This window comes from Apis cerana, linkage group LG16 (genome assembly GCF_029169275.1).
Source record: "Apis cerana isolate GH-2021 linkage group LG16, AcerK_1.0, whole genome shotgun sequence".
Classification (NCBI taxonomy): Eukaryota; Metazoa; Arthropoda; class Insecta; order Hymenoptera; family Apidae; genus Apis; species Apis cerana.
The window spans coordinates 6,821,628-6,841,353 of record NC_083867.1 but is presented as its reverse complement, the minus strand read 5'-3'; the positions used below and the strand labels follow the sequence as shown (position 1 = coordinate 6,841,353).

At 30.8% G+C, this 19,726-nt stretch overlaps 1 protein-coding gene and 1 long non-coding RNA gene across 2 annotated transcripts; one reads left to right on the top strand and one right to left on the bottom strand.

Annotated features, from left to right (window-relative positions):
• Window positions 1–2,212: 2,212 nt before the first annotated feature.
• LOC107999788 (tyrosine aminotransferase) lies at window positions 2,213–11,628 on the top strand. The gene is made up of 11 exons (XM_017059814.3): window positions 2,213–2,708; window positions 3,371–3,475; window positions 3,618–3,685; window positions 6,998–7,156; window positions 9,242–9,433; window positions 9,528–9,610; window positions 9,998–10,067; window positions 10,469–10,597; window positions 10,757–10,840; window positions 11,190–11,288; window positions 11,372–11,628. The coding sequence occupies exons 1-11, from the start codon at window positions 2,567–2,569 to the stop codon at window positions 11,522–11,524; spliced, it is 1,284 nt and encodes a 427-aa protein (XP_016915303.1). The 5' UTR covers window positions 2,213–2,566; the 3' UTR covers window positions 11,525–11,628.
• Window positions 10,389–13,916, bottom strand: LOC107999789 (uncharacterized). Its single transcript, XR_001766422.3, has 3 exons — window positions 13,646–13,916; window positions 13,234–13,363; window positions 10,389–11,472 (listed from the first exon to the last, which is right to left on the bottom strand). It is a non-coding gene; the product is annotated as an uncharacterized LOC107999789 (long non-coding RNA).
• Window positions 13,917–19,726: the final 5,810 nt, after the last annotated feature.

Below are 19,726 nucleotides of genomic sequence, written 5' to 3'. Positions count from 1 at the left end.
TTCGTTTTATATTTTGTATTGTAACTGTATCTCTTTCTCTCTCTCTTTCTTTATATATATATATACATATTTTAATACGATATTTAACTATTGTATTTTTTGATTTTTACAATTTTTTAAGTCGAAATTTTTCTAGATCGCTTGGCCGAATTTGTTTTTCTTTTTTTTTCTCTTTTTTTATTTCGTCGAAAATGAACAATCACGAGTGAAAACGAATCGATCGAAAAATTGCAAAAAGTTTTGCGTTTCGTGTATACGTCAACGAGAATTAGAATCAATTTCAATTCGTTATATTTTTATCTCGTTTTTTCTCGATTATACGATAAGACACCCTTCTTACGATACTCTACTATTACAAGTATAATATCGGACAAGTTTCAAGTTTATCGTCCAGATTTGTAATTGTGTAAATATAGTTGAGAACAGTTTGTTTTAAAGAAAGCAACGGTGGAGTGAACTTGGAACAGCTGTGCAAGTACCCACTCGAGAAATAATAAACATTGACATTTGGAATTTGTAAAACGGTAGTAGATACCGAACGAGATTCGTAAATCACGTTCCTGAATCATATGTAAGAAGAATCTGGTTAGAACGCAAATACATAGATCCATGGTGGGCAAACACAGCCGAGATTTTTCTCTATCCGTAGATAAATAGATAGATGGAGGACGCGTAGAATCGGCGATTATCACGGATCGACTCTATTATGTTATTAGCATTTATTGGATTGCGTTTTCTTTTTAAAGCGGTGGGGTTTCATCGCGATTCGAGTTTTTTCCATCGTAAATGCGAAACGTCAATGTCGATCGACGATCACGCGATTGCACGTGATTGGTTACCACTGAATACTTGGATTTCCACGCATATCGTGTTTTTTTTTTTTCTCTCTCTCCTTGTCAACCCTACATCAGGTACACATCAGTGTACATTGCGAGTTAATCACCTTCTTTCGCGTCTCTACGTGGTTAATTTTTATCGAACAACGACGCCTATCGTCCTGATTTAATCACGGACGGATAAATGGATTTATTTTCTATTCATATTCATCGTAAAATTTTAATCGTTATTTTACGAGATAAACAATACAAGATTCTTAAATAATATCCTTCCTTCCTAGATAATATATTTATTACTTGGCGATTAAACACGTTTTACCAGATTTATTACCGTAAATTATCCCTCGAATTATTTACATTTAGAAGCGAGAAACTAGTCGTTGATCTAACGCGAAAGTGTTTAAAGACACGGGCCGATGTACTTTCATAGCGCGCATAAATTACGTTGGAGGAGAAATAGTTGAGCATGATCGATATATATATATTTCTCATAGTTTTGGAAAACGAGCCTCCAGTCGGCCTTGATTCCATACACGTGTTATCACTTTCGAGTCGATTATACGTTATAAAATGTGTCGTATCGTTTGAAACGTGTTATGCGTTAAAATTTACGTTTCTATATCTCGCTGAATGAATACGATAAGTGAGATTTTAAAAATTTCGAGTATTTAAATATTTGAAATTTCCACGACGTTAAATTACGAAACTATAGTCGTCGAAAAATACGAATTTTAATTTCGGTACAATGTCCATCCAGAAAACCAGAAACACGACATTCTTTTTAAACTCTGTTTCGAAAGAAGGTCCTAAGAAAATCTTTATCGTTTACAATTTTATATTCACGATTAATAAAATTCATATAATTCGATAAGAAATGATTTATAAATTGTTGTTAATAAACTTCCATAATTTACAATTGTAATTAATAAAAGAAAAAATGGTAAGTTTTTACATTATTTTACGATAGACGAATAAAAAAAAACGAATATATAGTGATAGGAATAAATAGGAATGTAAAATATTAAATAAAATCCATTTTTTTTCTTCCAATTAATGGAAAATAGATTTTAAAATGCGTATTTCCTTCCATACGATACGAATCCTGAGAAAAGAAGAGAAAAAAATATTCGAGATAAATCCGGAAAATATAGAAAAATATAATATACGTTGTAACAAACAGACGACGAGAAAATATGTTTAGGTGTGTCGATCTACGTAATCGAATTATTTGGCTCGTTTTGAATAAACTATGATAGAAGGTGTGGAGTCTAATCGACCAATCCGACCGGTTCGTTTGTCTTCTAACCTCCAACAAGGAATTCCTCTATTTTTTTATAACAATTGTAACGAGAATAAATTGACGGAGTAAAGGATCGAGTTTCTTTTTTTTTTTTTCGTTTATCTTGCGATGAAACGATACAGGAAATCTAGATAGAACAGATACAGCAAACGTAGAATTTATTAAAATTAATTATGAAAGAAGGTGGAATTATCTAGACATCCAATCCAACCGGTTTCCCAGTTTCGAATTCATTTTGATTATCGGCGGAAACCGATCCTCCTCTCAGTGATGAAACATCGTTTGCCCAAGGATTATCGTTCGCTCATCTTCCAATCCTTTCTCGATAAGAAAACCGTCGATTGAAATTCATCCCAGCCGGGACACATGGTATATTTGACGACACGGCGAATTTCGAGGTGTCGAGGCTTTTGAAATTTCCGAATTCGAGATGTCGACACAGGTTTTTCGCGATCGATGGAACGTGGAAGCGTCGGATATCGCGAGGAACACCCACAATCCCATAAGATCCATCGTGGAGAGCCTCGTGGTCGAGCCTAATCCCGCTAAATCTGTGATCTCGTTGTCTATCGGTGAGATTTTTTTCTTTTATGCGTGCATATGTGTGCGTATGTGTGTGTGTGTGTGTGTGAGAGTTTTATTTCATTTTGTTGGCTCATAAATTAAAAAATCGATAGAAAAATACAAGTGTGCGAATTTGTACACGACGCGTATTTTTTACAACTGGAACTCTGTTTGTCGACTAAAGTTTTTGTGTAAAAAGTAATCCATTCAATAGGATTAAAAAATACTAGAAAAAGTATCTGGGATAAGACGAGTTTCTGGAATTGGCAGTGAAATTCGCGGATACTTTTCGCGCTTAATCGCGTATAATTAGTTCAAATCCTGTTTCTCTATTTACTTTAATATAATAATCTTAATAAGTGATCCAATAATAATCTCGAGCTATTTTAAACTGTACCTGAATATCTGAAAATATACGATACGATAAAGGAGATTAAAATAAAGTTTATATCTAGGAAATGTCTGTCGCCAAAATTTCTTTGTTATCGAATTAAATTAGAACGAAGGGAGGGAATATTCTGTTTCAATAAGATTACGATCTTCTCCGGATTTGTCTCAGCGATGATACGATTGCCAAGAGGGAAATTTCTTAATCATTTAGAATTTTGAAGCGTTGTTAAGTTAGAATCGCGGAAGGAAAATTTGATTTTCTATCTCTATCGATGCTTAGGCGATCCAACTACGTTTGGCAATCTAAAACCGCCGAAAGAGGTAATCGAAGCAGTTCAACAAAGCCTCGTTTCTCAGTTGTACAATGGATATGCACCCAGTACAGGTATTGATTCCATTCAATTTTTTTTTTTTTCATAAAATTAAATTATTTATTTTTTATTCTAAATTCGAAATTTAACTTTGAATCTTTCTTACAAATTACTATAATAATCTTTTTTAAACAAAAAGTCGTTTTCTAATTTTAGGTTATCAGATTGCAAAGGAAGCTGTAGCAGAATATAGTTCCAACGAATTTGTAAAAGTCGATGCCAAGGTAAAATTTTAAATAACGTTGTAAAAGATTTTATGGAAATATTATTAAAATAACGTTCCTCTCGATAATTATTTACCTTCAAAATTTGCGAAGAATATAGAAAGGCACTTTTACTTATTTAATTGATTACGTTATTTGCAGCATTTTGATTATCGAATCATTTGAATCATTTACCACTGTTCGAATTACATTGCGCGCCGTATACTAAATATTGCGAAACAATATATGTATTATCGTTATTAATAATATTTCAAATTTTAATATACATCCCATAAAATACGTATTTTTGATTCGTTTTTTTCCACCTGACTGGACAATCGCTGATATTAAAATTTTGTCCGTCATTGTCTTTCAAGCCAATAAACAGCAATTATCCTTATTCACGATTTGATTAAAACATATCTCTTGCCAGTTTTATTGTTAAAATGAAATGAAATATCATTAAAAGTTTAATAATACAGGATCGAAGTTCATTTCCTCCAAGTATTAAATTGAAAACAAACTTTTTTCTTACCAACTTTTGAACGTTTTTTTTCTCTCTCCCCTTTTTTTCTTAATAAAACGAACAGTATATTTTAATTCCGATATTAAAATTGGTAAAAATTTGAGGAAAAAAAGATATTTGGAAAACTCTGTACACAGCGTACATAGCTGAAATCGAAAGGAAAAACAAGGTAACGAAGATAAAAAAGTAAAAGATTAAAGAAGAAAATGCAGTAACATCTGGTTATCCCATACTGTTATCGATCTGTAGGAAACTATGCTACTGAAAGCTGCGTTGCAAATACAGATTGTTTCCGGCTACGCCTTGTTTTGCATTCGCAAATAAATCATGTATATTAATTACATTCGAAGTCTGATTAATTGTCCTATTTAATGAATTATTTGGATAACACGTTGGGGAATATGCGCGTAGATATAAATGCGCCCTTTGATTAATGAATTTAATATTAACTGTGAACCGGTTGAGCGCATTAAAAATATTCCAATATTTCGGAAAAACTTTATTTCGCTTCATCTTCTTCCTTGTTTAAAGAAAAAAGACAATTAATATTTTTAAAACCATGTACAATTGCAGATATGATTTACGATTATTTATATTCAATAAATTATATTGCATTATCGCGCAATGCTTTATTTTCAAAAAATTCCCAAAGGAACTATTAAATTTCGAGTGATTTTCCATCATTTCGCATAATTTAACAACCATCCGTAACATATTTATCCATTAGAATATTCCACAGGATACTGTTCGATAATGTAAAAAATATCTTTATGAAATTACTTTAAATGGCGATCATGGAAAGATCGTATAGAAATAATATAATTATCAAATATAATATGATTATCGATACAATTATCAATTTCTGTTCTACATCCATCGTTCTATCTTTCTATAGTAGGGAAATAATTTTTACAACGTCGTACAATATCTTCGTGCAAAATGTAATTGAAAAATGACAGGCAACGAGGTGTATAATCGAATCATCGATTCAGATTTCCGACTATATTCAATTTTTCACACAGACGATACGTATTTTCAATCTTGGAGAAGATGTTTCGATTCGAATTAGCCCCCGATCTGTAACCAGAAGCGTATAGAAACTCGTTCATCCGAAGGCATTATATCGTGTCCGTTCCCTTTCGGTGTTCGTATTTATTCGCATGCACATATACGATATCTAGTTAAACCGTTGATCGAATTGGCGATCAAGTTTGCAGGGAAAACCGAATTTCTCTGGACGATCGGCCGCAAACTACAACGTTTCCTCCAAAAGAAAAAATATCGTCGATTAACCGAGGACCATTTGGCATCTGTAGTATAGAAAATACAATCACGATAAAATTGAAGAATTCTTTTTTTTTTTTTTCTGTTTTTCGCTGGAAACATTTGTTTTTTCGATCGATGAATTTTTCTCCTCGTTTGTTTTCGCGTTTTATGGTTGTGGTGGTTTTTTATTCGAAATCATTTCGTTCAAGAAACTTTTTCTTCTAATTTTCTAACCGAGCTTTATCGAATTGATCGCAGCTTGCCCGACATTCGTTGCCATATTTTTCAATATTCGTTATATAACAACGTTTTAGAAAATCTCTTTATACAGCTAGTGAAAAATACAGCTACGAAAACATCGTAAAAAGAGTATCATATAAGATTGAGCGTTAAAGTCTTCGTAATATTTAAAATGAAAAGATCGGATATAAACGGTAAAAATGTATCCCTCTTTTCATCTCGTAATATCTGACGCGATAAATATTTTTCGATATGTACAGATTACACGTACAAAAATAATAAAACAAAACATCCTGAAGATTCGTTGGAAAATTAAAAAATCCATTACAATGATAAAAAATGAAATTCTTGTTCGAATAATTCACACGTACCACGTTGAAATGTATCATATAACGAATTCGATACTCGTAATTCGATATTTTGTACCATTGAAAATAATACGAGAGAAACAAATTAATGATATTTATACTTTGTACAAATATAAATAAATTTACGTACGAGAAGATTAAAAAAATATCCCTTTTATAATTCCTTTATAGAAGAAAGACAAAGGGATTACAACGCGTTATTAAATTTAACACCGGATATATTCTATCCTCGTCGTTTGAAAAACACCCACTTAAAAATAATACGTCATCGGTGAATACGATTTTACGATCGTGAAAATATAAAATAAAGTCCTTTAGTTTCCAAGTCTTTGTACGGAATCGATGTCGTTAAAAAAAAAATGTTCACAAAGCAAGGAACATTTCTCTTGTCCTGCAAAAATTGTAATGTATGGCTTGCAATGAAGCTATTAGCTTTATTCGGCGCACCCGCAGGAAATGAAAGCTGGCAACTATCAGAACCGAGATTTTTCACAGTTCTAAAAATTTCACGTGCATCGAACGTTTAATTAATGCATGTCCCCTTGTAAACCGATAATTCTCCTCTTTTTATCTCTCTTATGTAATTTACTCGAAAAATATTTACGAATATTTATTTCTAAATTTTATTTTATTACGAAAAATCGAATTGTGAAATTTTTTTTTTAAGACATCGTTTTAAATCTTTTCAAATACTATAATAATCCTCTTTATCTCTTATCAATCGTTACGTTTTTTAAACGCATTTTTCAAGTTTTATTCAAGCCCACATTTTTTCGAATCTAAATATATTAAAATCACGTATATATCGTAAATAGATTTAAACGTTTCGTAATATTTATTCTTATAAAAAGTTAGTTAGTCTTTAACTAGGAAATTTATGGAAAAGATGATCTTGAAATAATGGAACGATTTTTTGAATTCCTTTCTTTTTAGGATGTAATTTTATGCAGCGGATGTTCCTGCGCCCTCGATCTCTGTATAACAGCGTTAGCAAGAAGGGAGCAAAATATCCTGATACCACGACCCGGTTTCTCTATCTATCGAACACTTGCGGAAGGTCTTGGTATCAACGTAAAATCTTACGACTTACGCGTAAGTATGAGCTTATTCCGAAAATTTTTACCAATATTGTCAACCTTAAATCCTCCATATCGGTGATAAGTTTTCATATAAAATTGAATTTTTCTTATTTCTATGTTGTTTCGTCTAGTTTTCTTTTCAATACGTCGCAATATGTATGCCAGAGAAAAAAAATTTACATTTAGTTTCACAATATTTTTCATCAATTCCGTCAATGAGCGTTTGAAAGCAAAATAAACAATTTGCAAATCGATTTTCTACGCCGTAAAAGAAAAAGAATCGTAAACATGTTTACCATTTAACATATTTGGCTCACGAGTTCCAATACGATTTTTCCAATCTGGCAAATACGCATTTTCGATTCGAAAAAGAAATATTAAACCTCGTAGTAATAACGAGGCCTCTTCCGTCATTCCTTTGTCTCCTTTGCTGCGAGTTTTAATGCTTCCTCCCCCCTCATCCAGATAGCGCCAACTATTTTATCACAGAGAAGTAATTAAAACCGCGCTACCGTAATTCTCGTTGCCCTACAGAGAGAGTGCAAGAATTGACACGGATTATATCCCGGTAAGGTGGGCCTATTGCTCGTTCCGCGATACGTGAAAAATTTACTCCCCATCTCGCTTTCTGACAATCATTAACGAATGTTAAGGTTCACTTGGTATTAATTTTGAAACCTTTCGTGTTTCGCTTTTAGTGACTTTCGTGCGGTCGACTTTTAAATATTTTAATTAGAGGAAGCTGTCTCGACTTATCGATTTTCTAACGACGTTTCCATATTTTAATTTTCTCTATGGTTTTTTTTTAACGTTATTAACGTATTTGTGGTTGAGGGAAATGAGCATGGAAGCGTGATTAGGAATATCGGTGGTCAAACTTTTAAAATTTTTTTAATTCGTTTCCTTTTAAACGAAAACTCGTACTTGCACTCTTTCTTTAAATGTCACGGATAAAATAGTTTATGTATAATAGAAATAGGATGCAAATTTTTCGAATTTACACGCGACACGCTGAATTAATATTGAGATTAAAATCAACAGATTTATAACGATATGGAACGTATGTTAATAATTTGTATTTTTTTAGTACAACATGGTCGAAAATCGACTCGTGAATATCAAACCTTGCTACTTATCGCGTTGCACGATTCCTACCATTTTTTTTATGTCTTATGTGCTCACACGTTATTGATCCAGCCACTGTATACCGGGCGTCTTGAAAGTACTTGCTATTCGCGTTGCGAAAAAGTAAATAATATTCCGAGCGACGTACGAACGTAAAATGACGAAATAACATTTTGTTGCGTACTACTGTGCTACGTTGAAGCACACACGTCGTGTTTCCTTGCAATTTTACGCGTCAAAGACAGCGTCATAGTGTCAACGCGCGTAAATATGGTCAAAAATGTATAACTGCGATAAATTAGGAGTATTTAAAGTCGTATACCAGCCATACTTGTTCAATAACGATTAACTTGAAAAAGCGATAAAAATGTGTTGTACAGAGATATCGTAAATCGCGTTACTCGCTTCAATGTTGAAAACAGATATCAGAAAACTATTTAAGATAATTAAAAGTTTGCGAGAAGGGGTTAGAAATTGCTTCGAATTAAGAGGAATTACATTTCGAAGCGGTATCCTTAATAATAATCAATTTAATATTGTTCGACCTAAATAGAGGGAATTGACTTTTATATTTTTCAACGCCAGTTCTCTCCGTTCGATCTGTCTTCTATATTTACAGTAGCTTTTAAACGAACCTTTAAACGTAATTTAAATTTTCATTCAATTTCACGTTCCATGCATTCCGAATAATATCGAGAGTAATTAAATTGTCGATAGATTTCTACGATGATATTTTTGAAGGTACGACTACTGGTATATTTTAAGTTTTTTTCATAGCTACGTAGATATTGGACGAACGAATGGCAGAATAAAAAGTCAAATACTCACAATAGTATATAAAAATAGCGTATATAAAATTATTCGTTCGATCAATTTTTCTAATTTTTCCCTTTGAATTTATTTAAAATTTCACTCATTCTAAGTCGGTTGTATCTATGTCTTTGTGTTAACGTCAATCAATTTACATTTTCAGCCCGAACTCGGTTGGGAAATCGATCTAGATGATTTGGAATCACAGATCGACGAATCGACGGCGGCGATCGTTATAAATAATCCTTCGAATCCGTGCGGTTCCGTGTTTAGCAAGGATCACGCACTTGACATTCTCGATGTAGCCGCTCGTTACTACGTACCGATTATAGCCGATGAGATTTACGAGCATATGGTACGTGCTTAATATTTTCTCTCGTCCACACGTATTTCACAAATTTTTCCCAACAAATGGGAATACATTTCTTTCGTCGTTTCCTTTCCACCAGGTGTTTCCGGGACAAACTTTTCACTCGTTAGCGTCCTTGTCGAGAGAAGTTCCGATTTTGTCGTGCAGCGGTTTGACAAAAAGGTATCGGACGGATCAACTTTGAAATTTTTCAGCATCTCGCTTGTGATCACTTCGCTCTACATACAGTATATTTACTCGCCTCGATCCATTATACAGATTTTGTATACGTAATTGCACGAGCATCGATTGAAATCAATATTACAATTAATTCTTGACAACCCCGATCAGATATTTAGCGATATTATAAACTATACGGATTGTAATTTAGCTTCAAAATTTGGTGTAAATTTAATAGGAATCGTAATATAAAAAGACCATAATAACACGTCATTTTCCATTGTTCAATTTGATTAATGCAATTTCGAGGATAATGCACTAACGTAATAATCGAATAATACGATAATGGACGCATTAACAGGTAAACGGTAATCTTGAACGATATTTCAGATTTTTAGTGCCCGGCTGGCGTATGGGCTGGATAATCATTCACGATCGTCAAAACGTTCTGGAGAAAGAGGTGGGTAATTGCACGATATATACGGTACAACTTGAAAATAATTGCTTCTCCGTTCCGTATTGTTTCCGTAACAAGAACGAGACCAGATCCGTTTCTGCGTTCTACCTCTCCGCGATTGGATTAAATTTCGTTGATTAAATTTTATTCTATCGTTAAACTTCTTCCCTTGGCATCGTTCATTATATTCTTAACTTTAGTCGAGCTTTTATGTTGAAAAAAAAAAAGAAAGAAAGAAAAAAAGAGGAAATCGAAAAAAGCGAACGAGTCGATTAAAATACGAGATTCGAGAACGAGTTGAAGTTAAATTTTTCTTCGAAAAACTTTTAACTTTCGTATTTCTCTTTATGCAAGAACTTACGATTACATTCGATATATAATATATATTTCCTTTTTTTCGTTAGATTAGGAAAGCGCTTCATTGCTTAAGTCAAAGAATCATCGGTAGCAACACGCTTGTTCAGGGTGCTCTGCCTGCTATTTTGAAGAACACGCCACAGGAATTTTACGATGATGTAATGAAAACGTTATATGTAAGTTATATGTATTTTACGATTTTTTAAAAATTTAGAATAGAAAATTAACGTATAACGTATAATGAATTAAAATTGAACGAATATTAATCGCAACGATTGAATCAAATTAACACGATAGAAGAAATTGATAATTAAAATTTCCATATCCAATTTCAGAATCATTCGAAATTGGCGTACGATTATACGATTAAGATTCCTGGACTGAAACCAATAATGCCCAACGGTGCAATGTACATGATGGTAAATCTTAAATTTTATCTATCGATATTTCGCGATTTTTCGAATATACGGTATACGATTCGTGAAAAATTGTGAAAAACATCCTAATATATACATATAAAAAAAAAAATGCGAAAGTTACGAGGCAAAATACTTTTGTAAAGTTGTAAACGATACGTTTAATCGTAAATTGCTTGCGATTTACCGTTAAACTGAATTGCAAGATGGGTTCGATCGAACTTGCATTCGTGTAAATATTTCGCGTAATTAGTCGAAAATCAGACGTGATTTAAACGTAAAGATAAACAGGAAATGTTAAAGGTGGTCGATCGCAATTTATCGACTATAAATTATTCTATCGATTCCCCAGGTTTACATAGATTTACCTTGTTTTCCGGAATTTAATTCCGACCTCGAATTCGTGCAGCGATTGCTAATGGAGGAGTCCGTGTTTTGTCTTCCTGGCCAGGTACGCCGAATAATTCCAGTACCCATTCAATTTGACGTTTTCGCCGATTACACGCACGCTTCTTTTCTTCCTTCTTTTCACAGTGCTTTGATTATCCATCCTACATGAGACTGGTCATCACAGTTCCCATGGAAATGTTGGAGGAAGCTTGTCAGAGAATTCAGGAATTTTGCGAGAGGCATCACTATAAAACAGCCAAAGATACGCAAATAAATAATTTAATTGCTACGTATTGAAGTGCAAATATTATTTTTTTGCGCTTTTTTTATTATTTATATCATAGAAAAAGCGATTTTGTTAGATAATCTATTTTATAATAAAATTATTTTTCTAAAACACACGCAAAAGAAATAATTCCTTATCCTATAAAATAAAACCACGTGTGATTAACAACAATCAAAATAATTTAAGCCTTACGTGAATTAAATATATGATATAATTTTAATTCATAAAATTTTAACGAGTTAGTTAGTATCAGTAATAAATTACATATATCGCAATACAAAAAATATAATTTAAATAGCCGATTTATACAGACTGACTGCTGCTATCGTAAAAATTAAAAGTTGAAAAAAATATCGGATTATGTCTCTTTCGAAAGTAAGCAAATTTAATCCGATACCTTGTTCTGTATAAATGTCTCTCTATCTTATATGTTCCACTATCTATATTTACACACAATTTTGTGACAGCATTTTTTAACGTATATCAACGTATTTCATTAACTTATAATTACTAATTCTACACGCGTAACTTCGGATAAGCTTGTACCAACGTTTATCTATACAAGCCGATGATCTAATTAATTTCCATTTCGCGCTTGTGCACGTTAAACTTTGCCTCGATAGTGTGTTGTTAAACACACGAATTCTGGTTAATTCCACGACAAAATGTTTCCGTTGCAAATACAATTGCCATGTTAAACAATCGTGTCGAGCATCCTATCTTATCCATAATAATGGACAAATTATATGAATTTGATTATTCTTCTACCTTCCTCCTGTTTTTTTATACGATGATACGTAATTGTAAATTTACTTATCTAAAAAAAAAAATTGAGGTTTTATTTTTATTAATTAATTTTTATCGAACAAGTTTTCCACAATTTTTATATAACGAGAAAATAATTATAAATTTCAATTTCCTGATCATTTCAACTTGTTGGATTATATAGCATATTGGATTTTTATTAAACTTCTCGTTATGTAAATTTATGGAATACACGTTGAAATTGTCGAATCCCGATTAGAAATTATTCTGCATGTCATCCGTGAAAATAATTTAGAAAACATAGGAATCTTTCCTATGCATTTCGAGAATCATGGTAATACTACAAATTATTTTCATTGAAAATTCTATTGCAATATGGAACGTTAACGAACACAGCACAATTGATATATTAAAAAATTTATCTCAATTTTTTAATTAATCCTTGTTCCTGATTTATGAATATAAATGAAACGAGAGTAAAAAATGAGATGTAATTTTATTTTCGAAATACAATTTGTTTTGTATATGTTTCTTGATTCATGATATAGATACTTGAAATTTAAATTTTTTCCTATAAAACACAAACTGTCATCATAGCGTCCATATTGAAAATTTTTTCCCATTTAAATCAATCATCGATTATTTGTACAAAAAAAATAAAAAAATCAAATCTTTAAGATAAATTTATAGAATGTAAAAGATTAAATTGTAATCGTATCAAAATAAAACAATAATTCAGATCAAATTCTGTTTCAGAAGTAATAGGAACTAGCACTAATTTTAACGATATAATATACATATAAGAAAAAATTATAAATTTTTCTTAAAGAAAAATTTTTTTAAAGAAAAAGAATTATCAATAAATAATCAAACAAATGCATATCAAAAAAATAGCATAAAGAAAAGTAAAAGAATATCTTTTGTCAAATTAATTGGCAATAGATTATTCACACACCTGAAGTGAGGCGTCCGTTACGACAGAATGACGTAGCGATTTCGATGTATCGAATTACAAATTGGAGAGGGGATATGGTCAACAATTCGACAAGTCGGAATATGTCGAACATGATACAAACACGAATTTCCTGGAAAAATTGTATTATAAGAAATGTTTTTAGTTTTGAGGCTTCGAACGTAAAATCAAAACAAATGCGAGAAATAACAATACACGAATTGAACGTGTGGATAGATTTAGGAAGGAAAAATAATTATATATTAAATTAAAAATTAAATAAGAGAAATGAATGAGTATGAAACGTATATTGTACGTGTATTAATTCTAATGTCTATTTTTATCTTCTCTATCTATTTTTTTTATTTTTATAATAACTACTATTAAAGTTCTGTTAAAATAAATAAAATCTTACCACATTTGCGTGAAAGTCGTCGGATTATCTTTTAATTAATACGATGTGCGTAGAAACGGTTACATTTTCAAAGCCATTCATCTTCAAACGATAATTTGCACAAAATTGTTCAATTCGAATATGATAATGATTAAACAAACACGCATTAGTTATAAAAGGTTTAATAATAGTGTAATAACCATATTAATATAATATTCTATCAAGAATTTTTACGTAATTACACACTTGCCGGCGAAATACAACATGTCACTATGATTCTCAACTGTAGACTGACGTCATGCGCAATATACTGCGCACTGATTCGTTTTATGCTGGGCCTTAGCGTCTTTCTGATTGGCTGGAGTAGTTTTCTATTCATTTCATTCGCGCGAAAATTGAAATATAACATATTTCTATATATCAAAATCTTAAACACTCCGATTAAAAATATAATAAGAATAGATTAATATAATTAATTTAATATAAAAATTATCTAAATTATTAAAGACTGAAACATGAGATTGAATATTTAAAATAATAAAATTGATCAAATCTAAAAAGAAAATAATATAAAATAAAAATTAATGTATATATAAATTAATTATATATATCTGAATTAAAAAATATCGAAAGATAATGAAAAAATTTAAGAGAAATATTAAAGTAAAAAAATAAATTGAAAAATAAATGAAAGAATTTATATAAAAATTATAATAAAATAGAATTTTTATATGAGACTGAAAATCGTTTTTAAACCATCGTATTAAATATTAATTTTGTTATGTAATTTAAAAAAGAAAAAAAATGAAACTAAGAAAAAAGATTATAATTAAAATTAAGAAATAATTTAGATTATGAAAATGTAAGGAAAAGCGATATTACTTGATTTTGCGATATTGAACAATTTATCTATCTAGAGGATGATATATATTTCTGCGTGTTTCCACCATAGATTATTTAGAATTAATTGATTAGATTATTTAGAAATAATATGTACATCGGTCTGGAAAATCAATTTGTATGTAATTACCTATCCAATCTTCTTAATTGAAGAGTCCTCTGTGAGGCAGGAAACATAAATATTTAGAATAGGCTGACATAGTCTTGATGAAGAGATGCACACTATAGAATGTGTCTTTCGGTTTGCTGCACATCAATTTATATTGCGAGCATAAATATGCATTGAAATTAAAATTGAAACGGTTCAAGGTTATGATTTCTCGTGAAATTCTGCGATTCATTTTAGAATTTGTTGAAGATCGTTTTGAATTTTGAAAATCAAAGATGAAATTTAGATGGGACGTAGTTCCATTTGAATCGTGAAATAGTAGAAGGCCGAAAATATCGAACTATTGCGAGATATTTTTGTGAAAAGAATTGAGAGAACAAGAGATCACGCATAGGAATGATGTCTAAAAATATGCAGGACGTGAATGCATTATCATGCTCCCTCCATGATAACATCGGATGCTTATAGCTATCATTCGAAACATCTGTTGCAGTCAAGTTCATAGCAGAGCTCACTTTTGTATTTTATCGTACAATGATTTTTTTATAGATTGCCTAGGTCTGTCGTAACATGAAAATTTTAAAAGAAGTATTATAACGAAATAAGAGTTTCATACTCTTTTAAATAAAGATTTTAGTATCACGTTGAAAACTGAATAGATATGAAATTTTCATAAAATTATCGATATATAAAGATGAATGGAATATCGTTATAATTATTATTTCTTTGATTTATTATTATTTAATAATTGCGTTCGTGTATTCGAATATTTGTTGGATTTTTCATTGCAGCTCGATTAAAAATACGTATATATCTTCCTTGCGATAATTTATCGAAAATTTCAAATATTCTTCCGAATAAAATCAATTTAAAATATGATATATATATATATGTTACGTACAGAGAATAAATATATAATATGTATGGATACTCTTATTTCTATAGCGCAATTATTCATCGTTAAAATCTTTTTATCAATAGGAAATTAATATTAATCGTGAATCGGAAATAATTCAAGAACGCAAAAATATGCCGAGAAAAGAAGCTAATTCATCGAGCAAATATATCATGCAAAATGTAATTCGGCACACTTTCACCGTGTCGTACAATTTCTCGCAAAAGTAACTGTCGTTTTAGATTTACGATACGCGATGCATTGTTGGTAGGAAAATTTGTTATAAAATCGATTCCTTCGTTTTTTTCCCTCTCATATATCATCCAACGGACTTCAGTGCATCCTTCACCTGGTGATTTCTCTCTTGGATTCCGATTGTCACGATTGACAAAGAACATCTTTTCCACTTGGAAAAGTGGTTATATAGAAGGCACCGGTGCTCATACGAGCGTTAGTTATTAATTGATGGACGAGCACGAGATTTAACAGTAGTGCATACGAATCGAATGTGAATCGAAATGGAATTCGACAGGGTTCCGTAAGGAAATTCTCAGCGTCGTTCAGAGTGCTACATGGAATCTCACATAATTGCGGCGCGAGGATAATCCGTTTGAGATGAAAACCGATAATTCGATATGTAATGTGAAACTACTTGGACACGAATGCAATTCGTGATTAATAATTTCGAAGGTGGCACGACCGATGCGATCTCTCCCGTAATTGCATTCCGCACTGACTTTCCCACGATTCATGAAGTTTCTTCGATCAAATCGATGCAGAATATCGAAATGCACATCGAGATAATTTCGAATAAATCGTTCGTTGAAACGTATTTACTTTTTTAAAGAATTTCGTCTTGCTAATAGAATTCTTTGATGATTCGTAGATTCTTGAATGAAAAAAATTCGAATCAAAAAAAAATTCTGTCGAATTTATAAACAATTTTTCTGATGATCAACAGAATCATTACTGAATATTTTTGTACTAATTGAAAAAAAAAATATCGTAATCGATCGTCATCGTTGAGACGTGCTATTTCTGTCTCGAAAATATGGCAAAGATTCGAAGATTCTCTGCAAATTTCCGCAAGTATGGCAAACGTTACACATGTATATATACCAACTGGCAATAACATTCAGTTTGCGATTCGAATCAGAATTGCGGAACTTTGGCACGACACTTACACGTGTGCAACTTATTTGTGAATACGCTTTGTAAATTCGATTCGTAAAAGCGTCGACGTTTCTGTCGAATTGATTTTCATTGTTTCCATAAATATACGTGATTTTTACGTGAATCTTGGAAGAGCAGTATCATTTCTGAGATTCTTAGTTTTCACGCGTTTCGTAATTAATTAAAGTAATGGTAAGAAATTGAATTTACTTTTTCATCGTTCCATGACATTAATATTCTATATCAATGAATTATAGAATTATATTTTGAAATCGGATAAACGTTGAGAAAATAAGATCATTTTATCGAAATCGTTTGACAAAAGATTTTTTAAAACAAAAAAGATTTATATTTTGATTTTGATTTTCAATATTTATCGATTCATCGTGGTATATTTCTCTGTATATGTCGTGGATTCGTATGCTTTCAAATTTTGCAATTTCGTCAATTTCTGTAGGAATATTGGATGTTTCACCCTTCGATCGGTATTGCAAAAGCCATTGCGGTCGTCGCCTATTATTCCACGGCTAGTTCATTTGTTGAACCGAAACAACTCCGTTCTCACCGGACAAATATTCACCAAACTTGATATCGACGTGGTACTGATAAAGCATCGCTATCGCAAAAATTCGTCGACCGAATCCAATTTAGATCACGGTCGAATCGTTTTGCAAGGAATCTTCCATGTTCCACTCGTGTAAAATATTGCTCGTTCAACTTTTATCGGAATTCCGAAAACGATTACGCCAATCTTGTATATCACGTTTGTGATTCTATCCAATGTTTAAAGATCCCTTTTTTTTTCACAGCAAAATGAAAAAATGTAATATTAATTCAAATTAAATGGATGAATAATTTTTACCTTAATTTTATTTGCTTTCGTTGTTTTTAAACTACGATTAGAACCAATCCATTCACGGTTAAAATTATCACATATTCTTAGTTCTAAGTTCAAACTTTCGTATCAAAGTTCATTTCCTCATAAAGGAAGAGGTAGAGACATCTCGAATAATATTTTTTTCTTCCAAGCTGGATTCAACGGACTTCCTCTTTTTTACTCTCGTAATAACCAGTGTTTCCCATGTGCACACGTTAAAACGCTCTTGATCTTCAAAGCCAGGGACAACCCTTTTACACGCAGACGGAGACCGTCAAGTGGATGAGGTTGCAATATTCAGATGCTGTTGGAGTGGATTTTCTCATCCAAGGCGAATGCCTCGACTTAAAGCAGTCAAGATCATCGTAGAATATTTGGTCTATACCGGCGTAGCACTATCAAGGAATAATTGGCTTTGCAATTGTCATTCTTAAGCACTAGGAGATATAATTAGGAGAACAGCACAATTTCTTGGGCTGTTATGATCTTGGGCAAAATTAGGAGTTTAATAAAAAACGCTACAGGTTTACTTTTATTCGTTTTTTTTTTTACCCAAATATATTAATTCTTTAAAACGATAAATTGTCAACGCTGTAATGTGAAAATACAGAATAATAATAATTAATTTCGACATTTTATATTTAATAATTATTATATAATATAAATAATATAAACAATAATTATTTATTATATTATTTATTTTATTATATTTTATAATTATTTAATTATAAATTTTTATATTTGCAAAAATTAAATTATTAAATTAATAATTTATATGTGAAAAAATATTTGCGAAAAAATCAAATTATTAAAATAATCATAAGTAATTATAACTTTTTATTTTGATTATTCAAATTGTTATCAAAATTAAAAAAATTTAAAAAAAAAAAATTTATAATATTATATAATTACAAATAAATAATATAAAAATTACTATTCTTTTTATTATTCTATTTAAAATTTTTTATCATTATGTCTCAGAATATTAATTTTTATTATATTTTTAATAAACAGACTTTTGCAAGATAAATGTCATAAGAATCCACATTTAAATTGTATTGAACAATATTTTAATTTTCGCGCGTCTTAAGTAAAAACTAGAGCGTCCTAACCAATTAGAAAATCTAGTAAATTTATGGCGTCATTCTCGTGTTGAAAGTTATTGTGAGAGGACGTATCACTGGCTCGCTGAAATTGTATAATTTCGAATACGTAAGTAATTTTATTTCTATTCTTTTATTGAAATTGTTATTAATTGTTTATTTAATAAACAATTATTGCGATAACAAAGTCAATTAGGTTTTTGAGTTTCTTTATGCTTTTGTCTTCGAACGTTTACTTGATTATTGAGATTATCAGAAGCTCTTATTATAATATAAACTTTTGAATTAGAATTTAAATTTATTTATTGCTTTATTTTAAGATAATTTTAATCATATTTGTTTTACAATTTTGATTCTTATTAATGAAAATTATCGTACGATTACATCGGAATAACTTCGAAAGAATATCTAATCGTTTATAATATCTAGTTGTGATATATATATCCGAATATTATCTTCTTCTATATTTTTCTTCTTTTATATCGAATAATTTCTTTGTATTTTAATAATATTTTTTGTCTTTTTATAAAAATAAATAGATTTTGAATAGATTTATCGTTATATTTATGTCGACATTTTCGATCGTATCGAATCATTCATTGAAACGAACGTACAATAATTTATTTATTATAATCAATTTTATTTTATTATTAAATATTTATAATCAAATTATTTCTATGATTCATATATTTTCAATGTGTATTTTTATCGCTATATGTTAGGTATATATGTATATATTTTATTTCTCATTGCGCTCGACATGTTTCAACCTGTCGAACAATAATTCCCCCACTCTAATTTCTAATTCGTTTAATTCCAAATCGTGGCGCAGGATGTCATTGTAACATCGACAGTTGGATTGTTTGGACGTGTCGTTTTTCCTTGAAGTGTGTGATGTATTTGCTCTGTTTGCTAGTGTTTACTTCTTATTTTTTCTCTATAAATTATTTTTCAATCGATATACGTGTTGCTCTTTGCAGTTAAAAATTCTTTGATGATTATATTATTCTTCTTTCTTCACATGTCTATTCTTTGGACTGCAGGT